Raw genomic sequence first — 17,204 nt, 5'->3', positions numbered from 1 at the left:
CCGTTGCCAGGATATAAATGATAAATCTACCATTGTAATACATTTGGTTTGGACATTTTAGATACGGATACAAAATCGTGACAGTTATGACAAGATTAAGGCCGTTAGCTGAATTTAAGATTTGTGTGCTACAAGTTATTGTAAAAATAAAATAAAATTAAAATAGCCCAGTAAAACTATATAGTTACTGAAAGTAAAAATAACGTAGTTTTACTACTATTTATAAATAACAGAAAAATAAAAAAATGTAATCTCCTGAAAATTGTATAGTGTCTAGTAAAATGTATAGTATTTAGTAGTAAGTAAATACATTTGTATAACTACCCAACCCAATAATAGTAGGTAGGTATAGTCAGCGCCAAACTGCAAGTCCGCTCTGAAGTTGTTGCGCGCAGGTGTAGTCATACAATTTGCTATGGCGACGCGATTCATTTCTATATTCAGAGCGGACTAGCAGTTTCACGCGGACTATAACTAAATAGTTATTATTGTACGTAAATATGTACTAAATAGACTAATTCCCGTTATTAATAATCGATCTATCCTAATTTTCGAATCGACATTCGACAATTAACATTGGTTAGCCTGATTTTAGGTTCTGATTTAGGATCTGAAGTTACATGAATATTTTTAGAATTTATTGACGAAAGTGACATGGTATTGGCACTTGTGAGAAATGCAATTGTAAAAAAATGTTGCCATTAAATTATCTCTTAATCTGAAATTGAAACTTCTTCCATTTCGCGGAATTAGCTAAATTGCTTTAGATAAATTGACACTTTTATAAGTGTATCTCTTTCTTTTCTACGTTACGCGGTTTCACGATTTTTTTGCACTTCCGTCATTGTAATTCTAGAGATGCGATCTTTGAATTGTAAATATTGCAACATCATACATTTATTTTGTAATCTGGAATCTCGAATATAATCTGTTAATTATTAATTTCAAAGTATTGGATCCACAATTATGATTTAAGAACCCAGTTATTTAGGTTATGAATTAGATAGGTAAATGAAATAAAAGCAATTGTTTATTTTATTTTAATATTAATGACATTAACCAGTGGTGTAATTAATTATTATCATTTCGTTTCCAAATAAAGTAATTTGTTAACAAAGCTAATGTTTAATTTTATACATTTTATAGCAAAGTAAAATATAGATATAGGTATGAATATCATAACTTCTGATCAGTCGGTTTTTCTAGAGGTTATAGTTCGTGCCAAACTGCTAGTCCGCTCTGAAGTTGTTGCGAGCAGGTGTAGTCATAAAATTTGCTATGGCAACACCATTCATTTCTATATTCGCGGACTATACCGTATATCTAACTAACCAATATAATTTTTTTCGAGTTCCTGTGCATACATAGCTGTTTTTATTAGCAATTATATATTCCTATAGTGATTTTGCGTTACATGAAATCGTCGCAAAATTGGTCTAACTATTTCCAAGATAAAAAAAATATATACACAAGTTTCCTAATTGTGCAAAAGTTATATACAGACAGACCTTTCGTTTTATTTTTAAGATAAAACTAAAAGAAGTTAACGCAGTGATTTTTAGTGTCGCTTACAATAATATCGAGTTGCTTCGTCACATGGATACCAGAAATCCATCCAAACTTGCCTGGTTCCGTGCCTAACCTACCGAAGACCCTTACCAGTTGTCCGTTCGGTTTGAACACCTGTACTCTGCAATTCCCTGAATCCCCGACTAAAATGAAGCCCATAGGATCCACGGCTAATACCTCAGGTTGTCTGAACTGTCCTTTTCTGTTGCCTAATGATCCAAACTCCAGTATCTTCGTTTTGTCTTGTTTATTGTATATCTTGACACGACGGTTCCCGCTGTCGAGGATTATGACTCGGTCGTTGGTGATCGCTACACTCGTTGGCGCGTTGAACTCGGTACATAGCACGTCTTTGGTCTCCCAAACGCTGGTAGATTCTGCTGTCTGTGGTCTTGCTGCTACGCCGATTTGGTCCACGAACTTTCCTTCTGGTGTGAGAACCTGTAATGGTACAAGGTTTTAACACTTATTGCCAAATGTAGCGTTAATATGAGTTAAAAATGTGGGCAATTATAGCTTTTTTACACACGCACTTATAGCTTTAGTACACAAGAATAACTACAAACGACTTCTACTATTATATTAAGATCAAGTAGACTTTCTATTCGAGGTCGATTAGCAAATATCCATAGGCGACATTCAACTTCTAGCATCAGATTGGCTGCTGTCGCCCTCGACTGCAAGATTTTTAAGTGATGTTAAGCTATTCTAGAAACAATTTTTTTAACTCATCTTACAAGAGATTCGAAGATAACACATATTATAATGCTACTTACTTGAACTCTGTCGTTGCCGGTATCAACTACATATATGTGATGTTGAGCGTTATCAGTGGCGATGCCCTCCGGGGATCTGAACATGCCGTGGCGGCTCCCTTTCTGCCCGATGGATCGGATAAAAGAACCATCCTTAGAGAAAACATGCACACAGTGTTTCCATTTATCTGCAATTAGAAATAAAACTCTTAAATTATGTTAAATGCTAGAAATTAAGTACCATATGTTTTAACAGCGAAGGAAACATGGTGAATATTTCCAAGAAATGTTCTCCAAGATGTGTGAAGTTTATCAATTCGCACTTGGCCAACTCACATGGGCCAGTGTAGAGGAGCGTGGATTAAAGCCTTTCATTTTGAGAAATGATCCGTCCACAGCCAGTAGTAGCCAGTCAGGATAATGTCGTGATAATGAAGGGATTAAAATATTTCTTAATTTAAATCATGATCAAATATGTTTGGCTGGGAAATAACTCATATTGTTGATTTCTTCTGAAGTCCGCCCGAACCGGACCTAAGGACCCAAATTTTGTACGAACTTACGAACGTATGAACTTACCAGTAATATAAATCTCGCCCAAGCTCTTCATAAACGCAATGTGAACTGGGCACAGCATCTCTTCACATGACAACCGTGTAACAATCTTCGCGTGAGAGCGCTCCACGACAAGCACGCTGTGGCTGTCCATGCCGCAGATGTACAGGTGATTGTCCCACGGGTTGATCCCGACTCCGGAAGGCCGGGAGGTCTTCCGCCACATGTAATGCGGTTCGAAGTTTCGCGATCTAGAGGAAAGGTAAATACATAACGTTTTCGTCAAGTGAGTACAATCATGTCCTTACTCTTCCAACTGCATCGTATGTTACAAAGGTCTTAGCTAATTACTCTAATGCCATGGAGATGAGACTCAGATCCAGAACAGGTTTGTAAGTTCGTTTAGATATATTGATGTGTCAAAGGACGGATGATCAAACACAAAACTGCGAACTATGATAAGCGCTGCACCTTGTAAGTCATGCGCCGATGCATCAAATGCAAGTACATTATGCTTACTTTATATGTAGGTATGATTATTTTTTGATAAAAAATAGTAAAGATGTTGCTAATAGACATATAGTGCACTTGATGTTCGGTAAGTAGGTGTAATCCAGTGCCCTTGTTGCAGACAATTGAGTTTTCATATCAGTAATAGATAATATGTAGTTTAAAAAAACATTAATTGTTTTGTACGTTTATCTAACTTCTAAGAGTTACGAATACAATTCTTCTTGAGAATATTTTAAAAACAATAACTGTTTATCTAAATATATTATACCTTACGGCTCTAAATATTCAAATAATACATATTTACTTCAAGTACCATGAGTAACTTGCCTTAATTAATTTGGATATACGAAACATACATACAATACTCAGAAAGATTATGTGTATGATAAGGCGTCATATCACCGCGATTTATTCTTTATCATCATAAAGACAAAATAAGATATAATAAAGAATCAGTATAATGCAACATGCGCGTATTAATTTGATGTTTGGGCGACAATCATTTACAAGATTAAAACAGCTTAATTTCAAGAAATCTTATTTCTTTGGATTATGACTTCAGCGTAATAACGTTCTAAATATAGAGAAGTCTATTCAATACGATTCGAGTACATCTCGAGCTTTTATGATGTTTTCTTACATTAAAACTGTATCAAGTAGTAGGTATCAGTGGCGGACCTAACAAAAATTTTCGGTGGTGCAACATCTCATGGTGACGCTCCCTAGGTCCTGGCGACGTTATTTTTAGCTCGCACCCTATATTTACGCCATAGAATATGTATGTTGCAGTCAAGTAGTTTAAGTAGCCGTTCAGCCTAGCCTCTTTACTAAACACTAGCTGACCCGGCAAACTTTGTACCGCCTCAAAATCTGTTTATCAAATTTATTATTTCATACAAAATATAGCCTATGTTACCCGTGGATAATGTAGCTTTCGAATAGTGAAAGAATTTTTAAGAATTTTTATTTGTTGTGTCTCTGAAGATAATTTACCTATTAACCTACCTTTTGTAAGATCTATTCAAATAAGACATTGTAACTGAAATCAGGTATTTTTAAGTTATACTAATCCTAACTAGAATAGGCTATATTCGAGGATAGCTAACGAGATAGGATTATTTCGATGACCAGTGCTAGAGAAAGTCAATAACGCCATTTTATAAGATCAATTTGTACACAATAAACGTGGCCATTATTTTACGGCATACCAAAAAAATACCATGTTCAACGCACCTGTAATATAGAACTAAAGTCTCTTCAGTCTCAAGTGGATTATTCTGCTTAGCAGCTGCCGGTAACGGATCATCCGATTCCGCATCTAAAGGCGTTGAAGCATCAGACTCCATTCGGAAATTCTCTTTGTCGAATACAAAACTTTCCGCGTCCCATTTAGATACGTCGGAGAGGATTTGTAAGGTGTTTTGATGTAAGTTCATAAACTTTTTCACCTGAAATAGATTGGAAGTAAGTACCAAGTGAACCATTGTCTCAGCACTTCCAGAAATAGGTTTGTGACTCGCATTCAATTTACTCTGCTTTTCACAATAAGTTATAGATGTCTAGGAATATTTTCATCTTGATTTCAGGAAAAGGCCAGGTCCAGCCTAGATCCAGTTTACCTCAACTCTAAATAAGTTTTAAGGAGGAATAGGTAGAATTATTTTAAATATTCTAGAGATTCCGCAAGCTATCGCAATTATCATAGACCCTACAGCATTCTGTATACTTCCTATAAGATTTTGAAGATTTTATGGACTTACCCGATCTTTACTTTCAGAATTATCATTCCCAGCCATAGCATTCTTTGCGACTTCCTGAGCTTCTGTTAAGGAAGTTCGAAGAGCCAATGCCGTCAGATCCCCGTTCTTTTGCATTCGTGTTACTTCTTCAAGTAAATTGAGTTTAGTTTCTCTTATTGCGTTTATTTTTTCTTCAGCAGCTACATTTATTTGTTCCATTATGTGTTCACAACGGTCCTACATGAAATAATAAATTAAAAGAGGCGATATATAGGGCATAAGATAAAATTTTCAATAGCTCACTAAGTAAAGATGCTTATTTAATTTTAAGGACTAAATTTTTTGTTACCTTGTAATGTTCAATTTTGTGTTCCAGGCGACTGGCTGCAGAATCTAGTTGTTTCAGTATCGAGCCGATTTGAATACGCATATCATCCAAGTGTTGTGACCAACAAACATGGCAGAAATTCTAATAAAAAACAAAAAAAAGGTAAAGCTGAGCATTTTTTTTAGAGGATTCATCTAAAAATTTTCTGGTGGTCTAACAAAATTTTATGCTATTTCTAATCTAGGATTTTTTCTTTGACCAATTGAAGATTTACCTTGATCTGATCATCTTGATCTTGTTATATTTACATACATTAACTTCACTAACTTACCAGCTTACAATGATCACAAAACGTGACATCAGGGTTATCACACATAGTTTTGCAATGGGAGCATCGGACTCCAGCAGCGAATAGATCAACACTTTGGAAATTGGTTGACGGTGTTGGTGGCGGTGTCTCTGGGCTCTTTGGTTTCGATGCGTTGTCGATTCCCACCATAGCAAGTAGCGTATCGATGTACAGATTCGAAGGTAGTGTATCTACGTAGTTTGAACTGTGAATTTGTATCCTTGTTCTGCAGATGGGACAATCGATTATGGGCTCATCTGAAATGAAAAATATTGTTTACCTTTGACTAATATTGTTTTTGTATTGATGTTCAGAGACATGAAGCATGAAATCTTAATAGCTGTATAAACGTATAGCAGCTATGATATCTCGCTTGAGTTTTTGCACGGTTATTGCTATGGTTTCTTTTGTACTATCGGAGGAGAAAGGGTTTACGCAACTACGTTTTAACTGGGGACGGTTTGGAATAAAGCTAGATTGATTTTTAGATGGAGTTGGAAATAAAAATTTGATACAAAGTATCTGTATAAAACGCATAAATATTATTTGTAATGTAATTTCAAATGACACCCACCTGCAATATAAACCTTAATGCACGCCAAACAAAAAGTATGCTGGCAGGGCAACATCTTTGGATTGTGGAGAACTTCCAAACAAAGCGCACATTGGATCAGGTCTTTAATCCCTCCTGACGATAACCTTTTGTGAGGAATAAGTATCATTACAATTGTGATTTACGTTAGTATTTTCTTTTAACTTAAAAATATACTTAATTTTAATTAGATGTTGATAGAGGTGTAGTTTGTCCGCTGTGAGAAACAGTTTTTGAATGTTGAAACTTCGTCAGATGCAACATAATGGAGGTCCATATTAGGTACGTAAGATTTCCAAGTTTTTAGGATAAGTTATATAGCTGTAGCACCAATAGCAGTCGATTTAATATCATATGGACTGTATACTCACTTTATGCTACGTAAAAGTCAAATGTACCTATACGTTACTAGTCCGGCTATCTCGATAAATACACGTGAGCTAAAGTGAGTTTGTTTAATCTCAAATGAACATTAAGTACCTAAATGAAATATGGTCGGTCGATCGGATTGATACTTGGGATGCATTAATTGGAAATATAGCACCATCTTGAAACACATTGCTGGCAAGAAGAGCTAGCGGGGACATAAATGTACGCACACCGTGTCATTAATGGATTGCAACTAAAGATATATGACTTTTGGAGTCCAATCAGACCTCTATCATGAATACTAAATAGGGAATAATCGTTTTCTCCCAATCCAAGCAGTTCTGCCTTAGCTACAGCGAAATCTTGACATTTGTTCTTGCGGTTATTATAGATCTAGGTTTATTTATAACAAAATTAGAATCATTTTTTCATGCATAAAAACGTCACCAAGTACCTAATATGGAATACATTACGATTAAAAGATAATCATTGTTGTTTATCAAAATGACGTGCATGTAAATAGATTTTGATTTAATATTTATAGTTGTAATATCAAAGTATTACGGTATCTTCAATGAATTTTATCGGTATAATTTTAAAAGGCCTTGGTCAGAAATGAAGTACCTATTCATTTCAATGGCAAGATACCATTTCTTTACATTGTAGAATACAGGTAATTAAGGACTATTTTGACTACGAAATAAAATACTTATCTTGGCAAAGTATACACTCAATTATATATACGAGTACATATTTTGAAAGGAAGCAGTCTAAATAACTAATAAATAATAATTAAATAAATATATAATTAATTTTATTTCTGCAAAGGTAATGACACGGTCTTCAAGTTTTGTATTGAAAAACACACCTAATTAAATTATTAGAATAAATCGTCAATAATACACCGGGGGTTTTAAAATTTTGATTATTTGCACTTACCTTCTAGGCCTTGTATCTGAGGAAATGCTCACAGATCTAGCCATGGTGACAGGTGAACTCTGTTTCAAAAAAGGTAGATTCGACCCTGGGGGAGGAAGGTTCGTGTACCCTTCATCCCGCTGACTGTTCCATCTCTTCAGAGTAAAGAACGAAGGTTTTTTCTTCGGTTTTTCAGCCATCACATTTATTTATCACAAGTTACTGACAAACCGACCATTCGTACTGTTCGCTTAATCGCCAATAACATTGTTATCAGCTTAAGATTTTCGTTTTTGATTACGTACAGATAAGATTATTAACATTAGCCCTTATGGATCCGTGGCACTGGTGTACCAAAGGATAATGTTAGGTTATGCAACATCGACCCGCTAGTGGTCATTTTGAACCTTTGAAGGTTTTCAAATGCTTGAAAATTTTGATTTGATGATTTGATTTGATTTGATTTGATTTGAGGAGGAAAATTAGGACAATAGTATGAAGGTTGTATCCATTTTGTCTAAGAACAAAACTACGATATCTGCCTGACATTTTAAGGATGCTACCCAGGTTGTGGGAATTACCAAGAATATCAAGCTTATCAAGATTTACGGAAATGAGACATTCCAATTTAGTTCTCGGGTACCAACATTACGGTAATTGTCGGTAATTACGCTAATTAAACTTATGTTATTAAAGATGTTTATAAAACATAATGACCACATAACATATGCATTAGCATGCAATATGCATGCTAATTTTAATATAAAAAGTGTGTAAGTACCGCCGCGCAGATTTAGGGAAATAAGACGTCCCAAATTATGTAGTTCTCGGGTGTCAATGTTATGTTGATTGGCTTCATTTAAATCTTACATCATTATAATTTAACATATACTTCCTCGTATTCTTTCTTTCCAATAAGAAAGTCCTTTCTCAAATAATTGTTACATTAAATGGTCTATCAGCTTAACGCCATTTTCTGATTACTACAGAGATAAGGATTATCGGAAGATATATTACCTACATAATAAAAAATCTAATCATAATTATCTATTACTTTTATTATAACTTTCGAAAATATTGTCATTATCATTGTGAAGGTGGCACAATTTTCTTACAGAAATCCTACCTAAAGTCGATCACATACTGTACCTATGGAATCCTGAAACAAAGCATTGCAACACCTTAACTTTATAATTTACTAGCTGACCCGGCAAACGTTGTGTTGCCATATAAACAAAAATATGTTAAGGGTAAACAACCCTTATCACTTTGGGGTATGAAAAATAGATAGTAGCCGATTTTCAGACCTACTGAATATGCATATAATATTTGGTGAAAATCGGTAAAGCCGTTTCGGAGGAGTACGGTAACTAACATTGTGACACGAGAATTTTATTATATATTCATATTTTTTTATATAAGATTTTGTCATAATCTTGAAAACTGAACGTAGTATTTAACAACTTTATAACCCAAAAATAGACGTGGCATTAGTATGGTTATATATAATTATATAAATATACCTACTTACTTATCTTTTAATGAACGGCGAAACCAATGACGGGATACTTGAACTCCTTCTGACTTAAAAAAAAATGTTACAATCATGTATTGTCATCTGTTTTTGATAATTCTTCAAAATTTTGAGTGAAACTGAACGTTCAAAGTGGATAGAAATCGGGTTCAAAGATTCCGTTACTTAGTTACATACATACATACATACAACCCAAGCTATTATTGAATTATTTGTATGCCATTTATAAAATCGTAGAGTTGGTGCGACCAATTTTCGACTGATGGCGCCATTGTCATTCCAATGAAGGTACAAATATTCAGTTATATTATATGTACGAGTATGCCAATTTTTTTTTTAAAACACGGGCAAATCCGTAGGTACTACTAGTTTCTTAAATAAAAAAGCCGTGATGATAATATGTTTATGGATGATAATATTTTTATGATGATATATTGGACAATGTATTTCGAGGAAAGTTTCAATGCAAGTAGGCTTCGAGGTTGCAATATTTTAGGGGCAATCTTCAATATAACGGTATTGTGTTCGAACAAGCTTGGCCTTGGGTGAAATTTGGTCACTATAATTTACGAGTACCTAGCTGCTCTTGAATGTACAAGGTCCATGCCTATGTGTACACTTCCCTTCTTTTAATAGACATTTAATTAAGTTACCAAAGCGACGATTAAGTAAAATTAAGGTTTATTATAGCATAAGTTTATAGCGCCCTTTAGCTTACATCATCATATTTCTTGTAACTTTTGTCAAATTCACAAAAATTAATAGGTACATATCCACCCCACCCAAAACAAAATTAAGTAAATTCATCACTTTTGTCTGACCAGAGATTGAACCCAGTACCCCTTGATAGCCAATTACGCCATTCTGGTCGTCATATGTTTGCCCTTTAATTGTAAATAGAATAAATTTAATATGAAAATTATCCCAATTAATACATCTCACTATCGCCCCCTTGCATACTTATTACGATTATGCCTCAAGATAATAAATTGCAAATCTATAATTACGATCTATTTCTACGTGTGAGTCACCAGGTACTAGGTACCTACATGTCCAATATGAGGGATGTGTAAAAGTAACGTTACACATATACTATCCGGGTGAACGAGTTAAGCGACAGTCGAGCCAATTATACGGCTATGTGGTAGGCCGAGAATAATATGGGGCGTGTTTGAAACAGCGGCTTTAGGGCTCCGCAGCGAAATGGCTAAAACGGAACGCTTTTCACGTAGATAATTTAATTCACGTAAAAAGTTAAGATAGGTCTTGTTGTATTAAAATTTTAACTGTCTACCTATTTTAATTCAAGAGATAAAGCCATATGACAGAAAGACGGACAGACTGATAGCGTAGGCTTAGTAATAGGGTTCCGTTTTTACCAGAGGTAGGGTTCCGATCCGGTAGTAGTTTAAGAAAATATTGTAACTGACAATTTGTAAGTGCCGCCGTTGGCCTATACAAAATAAATATATTTAATTTCATTCCATTTCACCCTTTTAGTACGGAACCTTAAAATGGCAATGTCATAAGTAATCCCTTAGTTTGAGTTTTTACGGTTTTACTAAAATGACAGTTTTTCTATTTGATTACGTATTTCCAATCAGTTCTGATACAGTTAGCTAGGGGCGCTGATTAGAAATGTATGGGAAAATACGAAAACGAACACAAAAACAGTAATTATTGTAAAAAAAACTTTTTGTAAAAACGTAAAACATACTAAGGGTACAGACATTAATAATTTTGTCGGGATGATGACTTGGTCAGTAACATACGAGTACATTGCTTACAAGTACTGCGATTCGCTTAATTCGGGTGCGTTTTCAGGAAATTCACATTTTAATCAAGTATAACACGCGAGCCTCGACAACAACTATGCACCAATTAATTTTGATTTAATTATGTTCTCTAGCGACGAATAATTTCGCGTTGGAAATCGTAAAAAAATATTTACAAAATACGTTTTAGAAGAAAAATAGGCAAGAAAGGCAAGTGGCGATGGAAAGGTAATTTCTAGAGGTCCAATCAGATGCAAAGGCCTTCTAATAGATCATCTTTGTATTTAAATAGCTTAGAGCCTAGAGCCTAATAATTCCTACCTATCTACCTTTTTTTTTTCTTTGTTTACGAGGGGGAAACCTTCAAAAGGTACCTGACGACGTGGGAGCGACGCCGGGTTATGTGGGATTTTTACCGCACTAAAACCCCCCCGGTGGCCGTCCTCAACACCTGTTGGAGAACTCCGGGATCTCCTAGGGAACACAAACGGAGTCCTTCAAGCGCGATGGTCCGATCGGGCTCTGCCCTGGGGGAGCACTTTTGGCTCCTTCCACACCATCTGGTGTTTACGACGGTATGCGACCGTACCATACCGTCGTCCTTCCCGGGGTTGCTTGCTGGACGGTTCGAGCTCCCACTCTTGCCGCCCGCAACCCCGGAAGCCCCCTTTTAGTTGCCTCTTACGACAGGCAGGAGATACCGTAGTCCTATTCTACTCCCGGAACTACAGGGACACCTACCTATCTACCTACCTATTAGAGTACACAAAAAGCGCTTGACACTGTTCTTTTAAGAAAAATTAGGTGTGACGGTGGACCGAAGTTCGACGACGAAGGGTTCACTGTAATGCTACAAGAAAAATAATTGTACAAATTTTATTAACATAGGTATGCACAGATAAAATTTGCGTTTCCTAAATTTTCTTAGAAAATAATATTATTTCTACTTAAACTCTCAATAAGTCTTCGCAGGCTCATATTTTCCAAGAAGTAATCTAGTAACTTTTACTGGGGTAATCCCTTTTAGTCACACTTCTAGGCATTTAGCACACTGCACAAACCTGTAGGCTATCAGAGGTTGAATCTTTTACTTTATATACATTACCAGGAAAATAGTCGTAGGAATTACTGGTAATTGCTGATAAATATAAACACTATTTCAGGTCATCTTAACTCATTAAATTAGAGAAAGCTAATATTTTACGAAATTAAATATTTAGAAATAAAATATTTGTTGCCTAGATACATCATAGTGTTCAGTACCCTTAGTATAAGGTTTTACGTTTTGACAAAATTGACAGTTTTTGTTTTTATTTGCGCATTTCCCATATATTCCCAATCAGTTCTGATACAACCGGCTTGGTGCGCTGATTGGAAATGTATGGGCAAATACGTAAACAAAAACCAAATAATCATTTTTGTAAAAACGTAAAAACTCATACTAAGGGTACTGATATACCTACTTGCATGTAGAAAGCGAGTATGTTATTATTTGCAAATTCCAGTTTGTCATGCATGACCCATAAAAACAGGTGTACCAACATAATATATTTAAATTGGCGATTTCGCAAATCAGCGGACATCGCAGCATCTTTGCGATAAGACCATACGTGATATGACTTTATTTTATGGTCACTTTTAAGCGGCTTTTAAGTTTACATATGCCAAAGTATGTTATGTCCTTTAGTTTAATCTTGTCATGCCTACTAGACGTCTCTACGTCGTTCTTTCGCTAAAGAACTTGCTTATAAGTAAGTGGTATAACCAATATAGTTTAAAAATGGTAGAATCCTCTATGGTTCGACACTGGCGGCACCACCGCCACATCCATTCCTGCCTAATAACAGCAGTGTTAGGCGCTGCTGTTTTTTTGTTTGAAGGGTGTGGTAAGGGAGACATATTTTTCCGAGGCGTTCTGGCTTAGTCCTCAGGGGTAGCGGCGCATCTGAGGCTGACACAGGTAGATCACAGATGTCCATGGGCGGCAGTAGTCACTTACCATCAGGTGGACTGCACGCTCGTCTGCTACTCTTACATTATAAACAAGTAATTAATTTAAAAAATCAAAAACCCGACTGCACCAAAAAGGCTGAAATAGAATTTCCAAAAGCAGCCAAAATAGGCATTTCATTATTTTTATCCAGAAAGCCAAATACAAAGTTTCATAGTAGGTGTCTGCTTCAAAAACAAAAGATGTTCAAACAATATTATCCTATTTTATCCTCGTAGTGTCCATTTACGCTATATAAAGAAACTATTTATAAAAGTCCAGCACGCTTAAGTTCAGTGGTTTCCCTTTGCGTTGATCTCTGGCACTGCAACTCACACGTTTAGTCAGACAGTCATCTCGATGTGTATATACGAGTATATATGTACTAGCTGACCCGGCAAACGTTGTATTGCCATATAAATAAAAAAAAATTAAAGGTGAACAACTCTTATCACTTAGGGGTAAAAAAATAGATAGTGGCCGATTCTCAGACCTATTGAATATGTATATAAAATTTGGTAAATCGGTGAAGCCGTTTTGGAGGAGTACGGTAACTAACACGAGAATTTTATATATAAGATATATTATTTAATGTATGTGTAATCTCCTCTTAAATTCCTTTATTTTGATACCCTACTCGATAGGTTTGGTTAACTTTTTTTAAAACGTTAGTATTTTGCGAAAAAATCCACCATTTACGGTCTATAAAATATATAAAATTCAGTAATTCAAATTTTCGTTCATTATTTTACCTCGTTAGAGGTAGAATTTCATTATTTTTATCCAACAAGCCTGATACAAAATTTCATAGTGTTTGCTTCAAAATTGACGATTCTTCAAATGAACTTTTAACCCTTATTTTACCTTCTACAGGGTTGATTTTTCGGAAGGGGATTAATAAGTGCATCCTTGTTCTTATTCAGAAAGCCAAATACAAAATTTTATAGTAGTTGCTTCAAAATTAAAGGATTTCAAAAAAACTTCTTTCCCCTATTTTACCCTCTTAAGGGTAGAATTTTCAAAAGGCCTTTCTTAGTACTTATTCACGTTATGCAGAGAACCTATGTGCAAAATTTCAGAACTGTAAAGTCCTTAGTTTAGGCTGTACGTTGATTTCTGAAAAATTAAAAAGTCATTTATTTAGTCAATCAGTCAGTCACCTTGCTGTTTTATATATATACAAATATGTTTTTATAATCTCCGTTTAATTTCCTTTCATTTGATACCCTACTCGATAGGTTCGGTTAACTTTTTTTTTTAAATGAGTTACTATTTCGCGCCAAAAATCCGCCATTTTGATTTTTTTTTACTAACACCTATCTAAGGACACTCGGGTCATTGAGACAAATATAATGACACCTTAACTGTTGAAATTCATCCAGCCGTTTTTTAGATCGGATCAAATAAAGAAAGACAAACATACAAGATACGCGCGAAAAACATAACCCTTCCTTGGCAGTCGGGTAAAAAGGTTCCGCCGCTATGCTATTTATGGCGCGAAGCTGCGTTTCGGTGGCAGGGTGCGATGCCGGCTGACGTAGATAAATATGAGGCGACGATCTTAATCCTTAGGAGGGGCAATGCATCTATGACAGGCGTCATGTAGAACTCCTGTCCTAAGCAGATTTAGTTGCAGATGGCCATAAGCGGCAAAGACCGCTTAACATTAATCTTACTTAAAAAACTGAAGAATTACAGGTTCGAGATAAGTAGACTTCAAAATAATACAAGCGATACGGATTATTTGTGGTAAATACTTATCCAAGTACTATAAAATTGCAATGTACTCGTGTTTGCTATGCACCAGAATCAATGCACTTTCAATGGAATTCATTATTTAAATGGAAGGCGTGGTGTGGCCTGAAATTCTAATACGTTCATTACCTATCGAGTATCTGTTGTTTGACTAATTACTATCTAGAAAGTTAGTTCATTCAGGCTTATTTACTTTACTGCTCACAGTTTCTACTTAAATCTACTTCTTGTTACGTTTTGCTACAAGTACCAAATGACACGTAGCCTATTTGATGTTAAGAGACAAATATACTTATAATTCTTATACCTACATATGTACAGATCTATAAAATTAAGACCAGATAGCATGAGAAAACTACTTGAGGTCAGCACAAAAACTTCACTACCCTTGACAATCAAGTAGGATCGCTTCATACAATTTTGTCTCCCTTACCCTTTAAATTATAACACACTATTTAGTACACTTCATACTTTCTTTTTGATGGGAAATCCTTCAAAAGGTACCCGGTGCCGTGGGAGTGATACGGAGTTATGTGGGACTTTTACCGCACTAAAACCCCCCCTCGGTGGCAGTCCTCGGCGCTGCGTAGAGGACTCAGGGATCTCCAAAGGTACGCGACCGGAGTCCTCTCAGCGCACTGCCCCGTCGGGATCCGCCCAGGTGAGTTTGTATCACCACACCGTTTGTATACGACGGAATGCGACCACACTTACCGCCGTCCTTCCCGGGATCGCTAGCCGGGTCGTTCGAGCTCCCACTCTTGCCGCCCGCAATCCCGAAAGCCCCTTTTAGTCGCCTCTTACGATAGGCAGGGGATAAAGTAGCCCTATTCTGGTCCCGGAACTACAGGGACAGTACACTTCATACTAACGCTATAGTTACTTTCATATTACTAACTTATATGAATAATACACACATACTACTTACTTACTAAGCAACTTATTTGTATGAAAATTCTCAGATTTCTCAACAGCAAAGCGTGTCACCTTCTCGTGAACATCTCAACAACGGCCTTGTCAAAAAGCATACAAATCTAAGTTTTCACCCCGTTGTATGTGAACTAAATAGTTAATTACCACAACAATACTGTTGTTAAATGCATTATTTATAGCACTGGCATGGGTGCTCGCTTGGTCACGGGTGAAGTTTCTATGTCATTTGAATTGGAATGGATTGGAATAAGGAAAGCTGGTACAACAGAGCTTACATCAGTCAACGGAATTCATTTTAAATGTTCGTTCGACTGTCTCACTGCTGGGCACGGATCTCCTCTCAGAATGAGCAAACTTAGGTCATAGTCCACAGCGGTGGGCAAGTGCAGATTGTTAGACTTCGTATATCTTTCAGAATTTTAAAGATCATTGTATTTGTCATTAAAGCATGTGATAATTAATTTTTAATAAGCATATAATTTAGAAAAATCAGAGGAGGGATTTGAGAGAGAGAGCATACACAATATTTTTATTAGTCTTGAAAGATGAAAAAACATGTCAATAATAAAATGATTGATATCACATAATGAACGATAGGTAGTCTTAGATAGTATATGTACCTATGTTCGTACGTTTAAGATGTACACATAAACTAAGTAAACTCTGTTAAATATGTGCTACAATATAATAAGGAAAATATTAAAGCCGTTTGGGTAAAGCAAGTTAGAATAAAACTGTACAAGAAATGAACCGGAAAACTCAGCAACATAGTAAGGTCCGGTTGTCCTTAAAGTAGGTAATATATTTGCTTCATATAACTAGATAAAGTTAAGTGCACTACTTCAACTACCATATATGTTGAGTTAACGTATGAATGTTGTGTTTTAATATTTTTATAACAAAACCCACTTACCTACCACCTAATACCAATATATCTAAATACATACCTACTTATGTTCCAGTTTGGTCGTGAATTTGTCGTGAGTGGTCGGTCAAATATTATTTAAACTGGAATTATTTATTTTTAATTCCTTCCCCCTTGTCGATTTACTTACTAACTTAAACATGAGTGCTTACATAAACATTCGAATTATAGACTACGTTTGTTGTAAAAATAAAAAATAATAAGTAAATATTGTTGATTCCACCATATTCCAGATCCCGCGACCCGTATGTCACAACAAATAAGGGAATAAATAACAACCGACATCTCTCTGGTGCTAACGTTATATTTGAATGATCCGTAACTGAGGGGGGTTTTAAAATATACAACACTACACAATGCAATGCATAATCCTTATTAGAATATAAATCGATTGGTGTTTTCTGTAACAAATAAATTAGCACTAGGTATTGTTACCTTTCCATTTAAAGTCGCAGATGGTTAACCAGATAAGTAGCAACGTCTTTTAATAAAGGTAAGTACCAAAAGCGGTTAATGCGGTAAACACTCATTTTCTAGGGAACACCTAATTATGGATTTCTAAGGGATCATGAATAATTAATTTTGCCTAAAAGCCCTTCTTTGAC

General features: G+C 35.6%; 1 protein-coding gene across 1 annotated transcript; it reads right to left on the bottom strand.

Annotated features, from left to right (window-relative positions):
• Window positions 1-86: 86 nt before the first annotated feature.
• On the bottom strand, window positions 87-8,430 carry LOC140752076 (uncharacterized). The gene is made up of 9 exons (XM_073086229.1): window positions 7,709-8,430; window positions 6,383-6,507; window positions 5,791-6,065; window positions 5,481-5,600; window positions 5,153-5,368; window positions 4,626-4,840; window positions 2,904-3,130; window positions 2,346-2,512; window positions 87-2,010 (listed from the first exon to the last, which is right to left on the bottom strand). Exons 1-9 carry the CDS (start codon window positions 7,885-7,887, stop codon window positions 1,534-1,536), a joined length of 2,001 nt encoding a protein of 666 aa, XP_072942330.1. The 5' UTR covers window positions 7,888-8,430; the 3' UTR covers window positions 87-1,533.
• Between the last annotated feature and the right edge of the window lie 8,774 nt (window positions 8,431-17,204).

This window comes from Epargyreus clarus, unplaced genomic scaffold, assembly GCF_041222505.1.
Source record: "Epargyreus clarus isolate Ecla_fem2 unplaced genomic scaffold, WU_Ecla_fem_2.2 ptg000024l, whole genome shotgun sequence".
Classification (NCBI taxonomy): Eukaryota; Metazoa; Arthropoda; class Insecta; order Lepidoptera; family Hesperiidae; genus Epargyreus; species Epargyreus clarus.
The sequence above is the reverse complement of the archived record's forward strand: the minus strand, read 5'-3'. Positions and strand labels throughout refer to the sequence as shown.

What these genes read in the sequence shown, in the direction of transcription:
- LOC140752076 (XM_073086229.1), bottom strand. Translation starts at nt 7,887, where the DNA reads ATGGCTGAAAAACCGAAGAAAAAACCTTCGTTCTTTACTCTGAAGAGA. An exon ending in TCAGATACAAGGCCTAGAAG is followed by an intron (nt 6,508 to 7,708) that starts GTAAGTGCAAAT and finishes TCCTCACAAAAG; the next exon opens with GTTATCGTCAGGAGGGATTA. An exon ending in ATTCTGAAAGTAAAGATCGG is followed by an intron (nt 4,841 to 5,152) that starts GTAAGTCCATAA and finishes AATCTATTTCAG; the next exon opens with GTGAAAAAGTTTATGAACTT.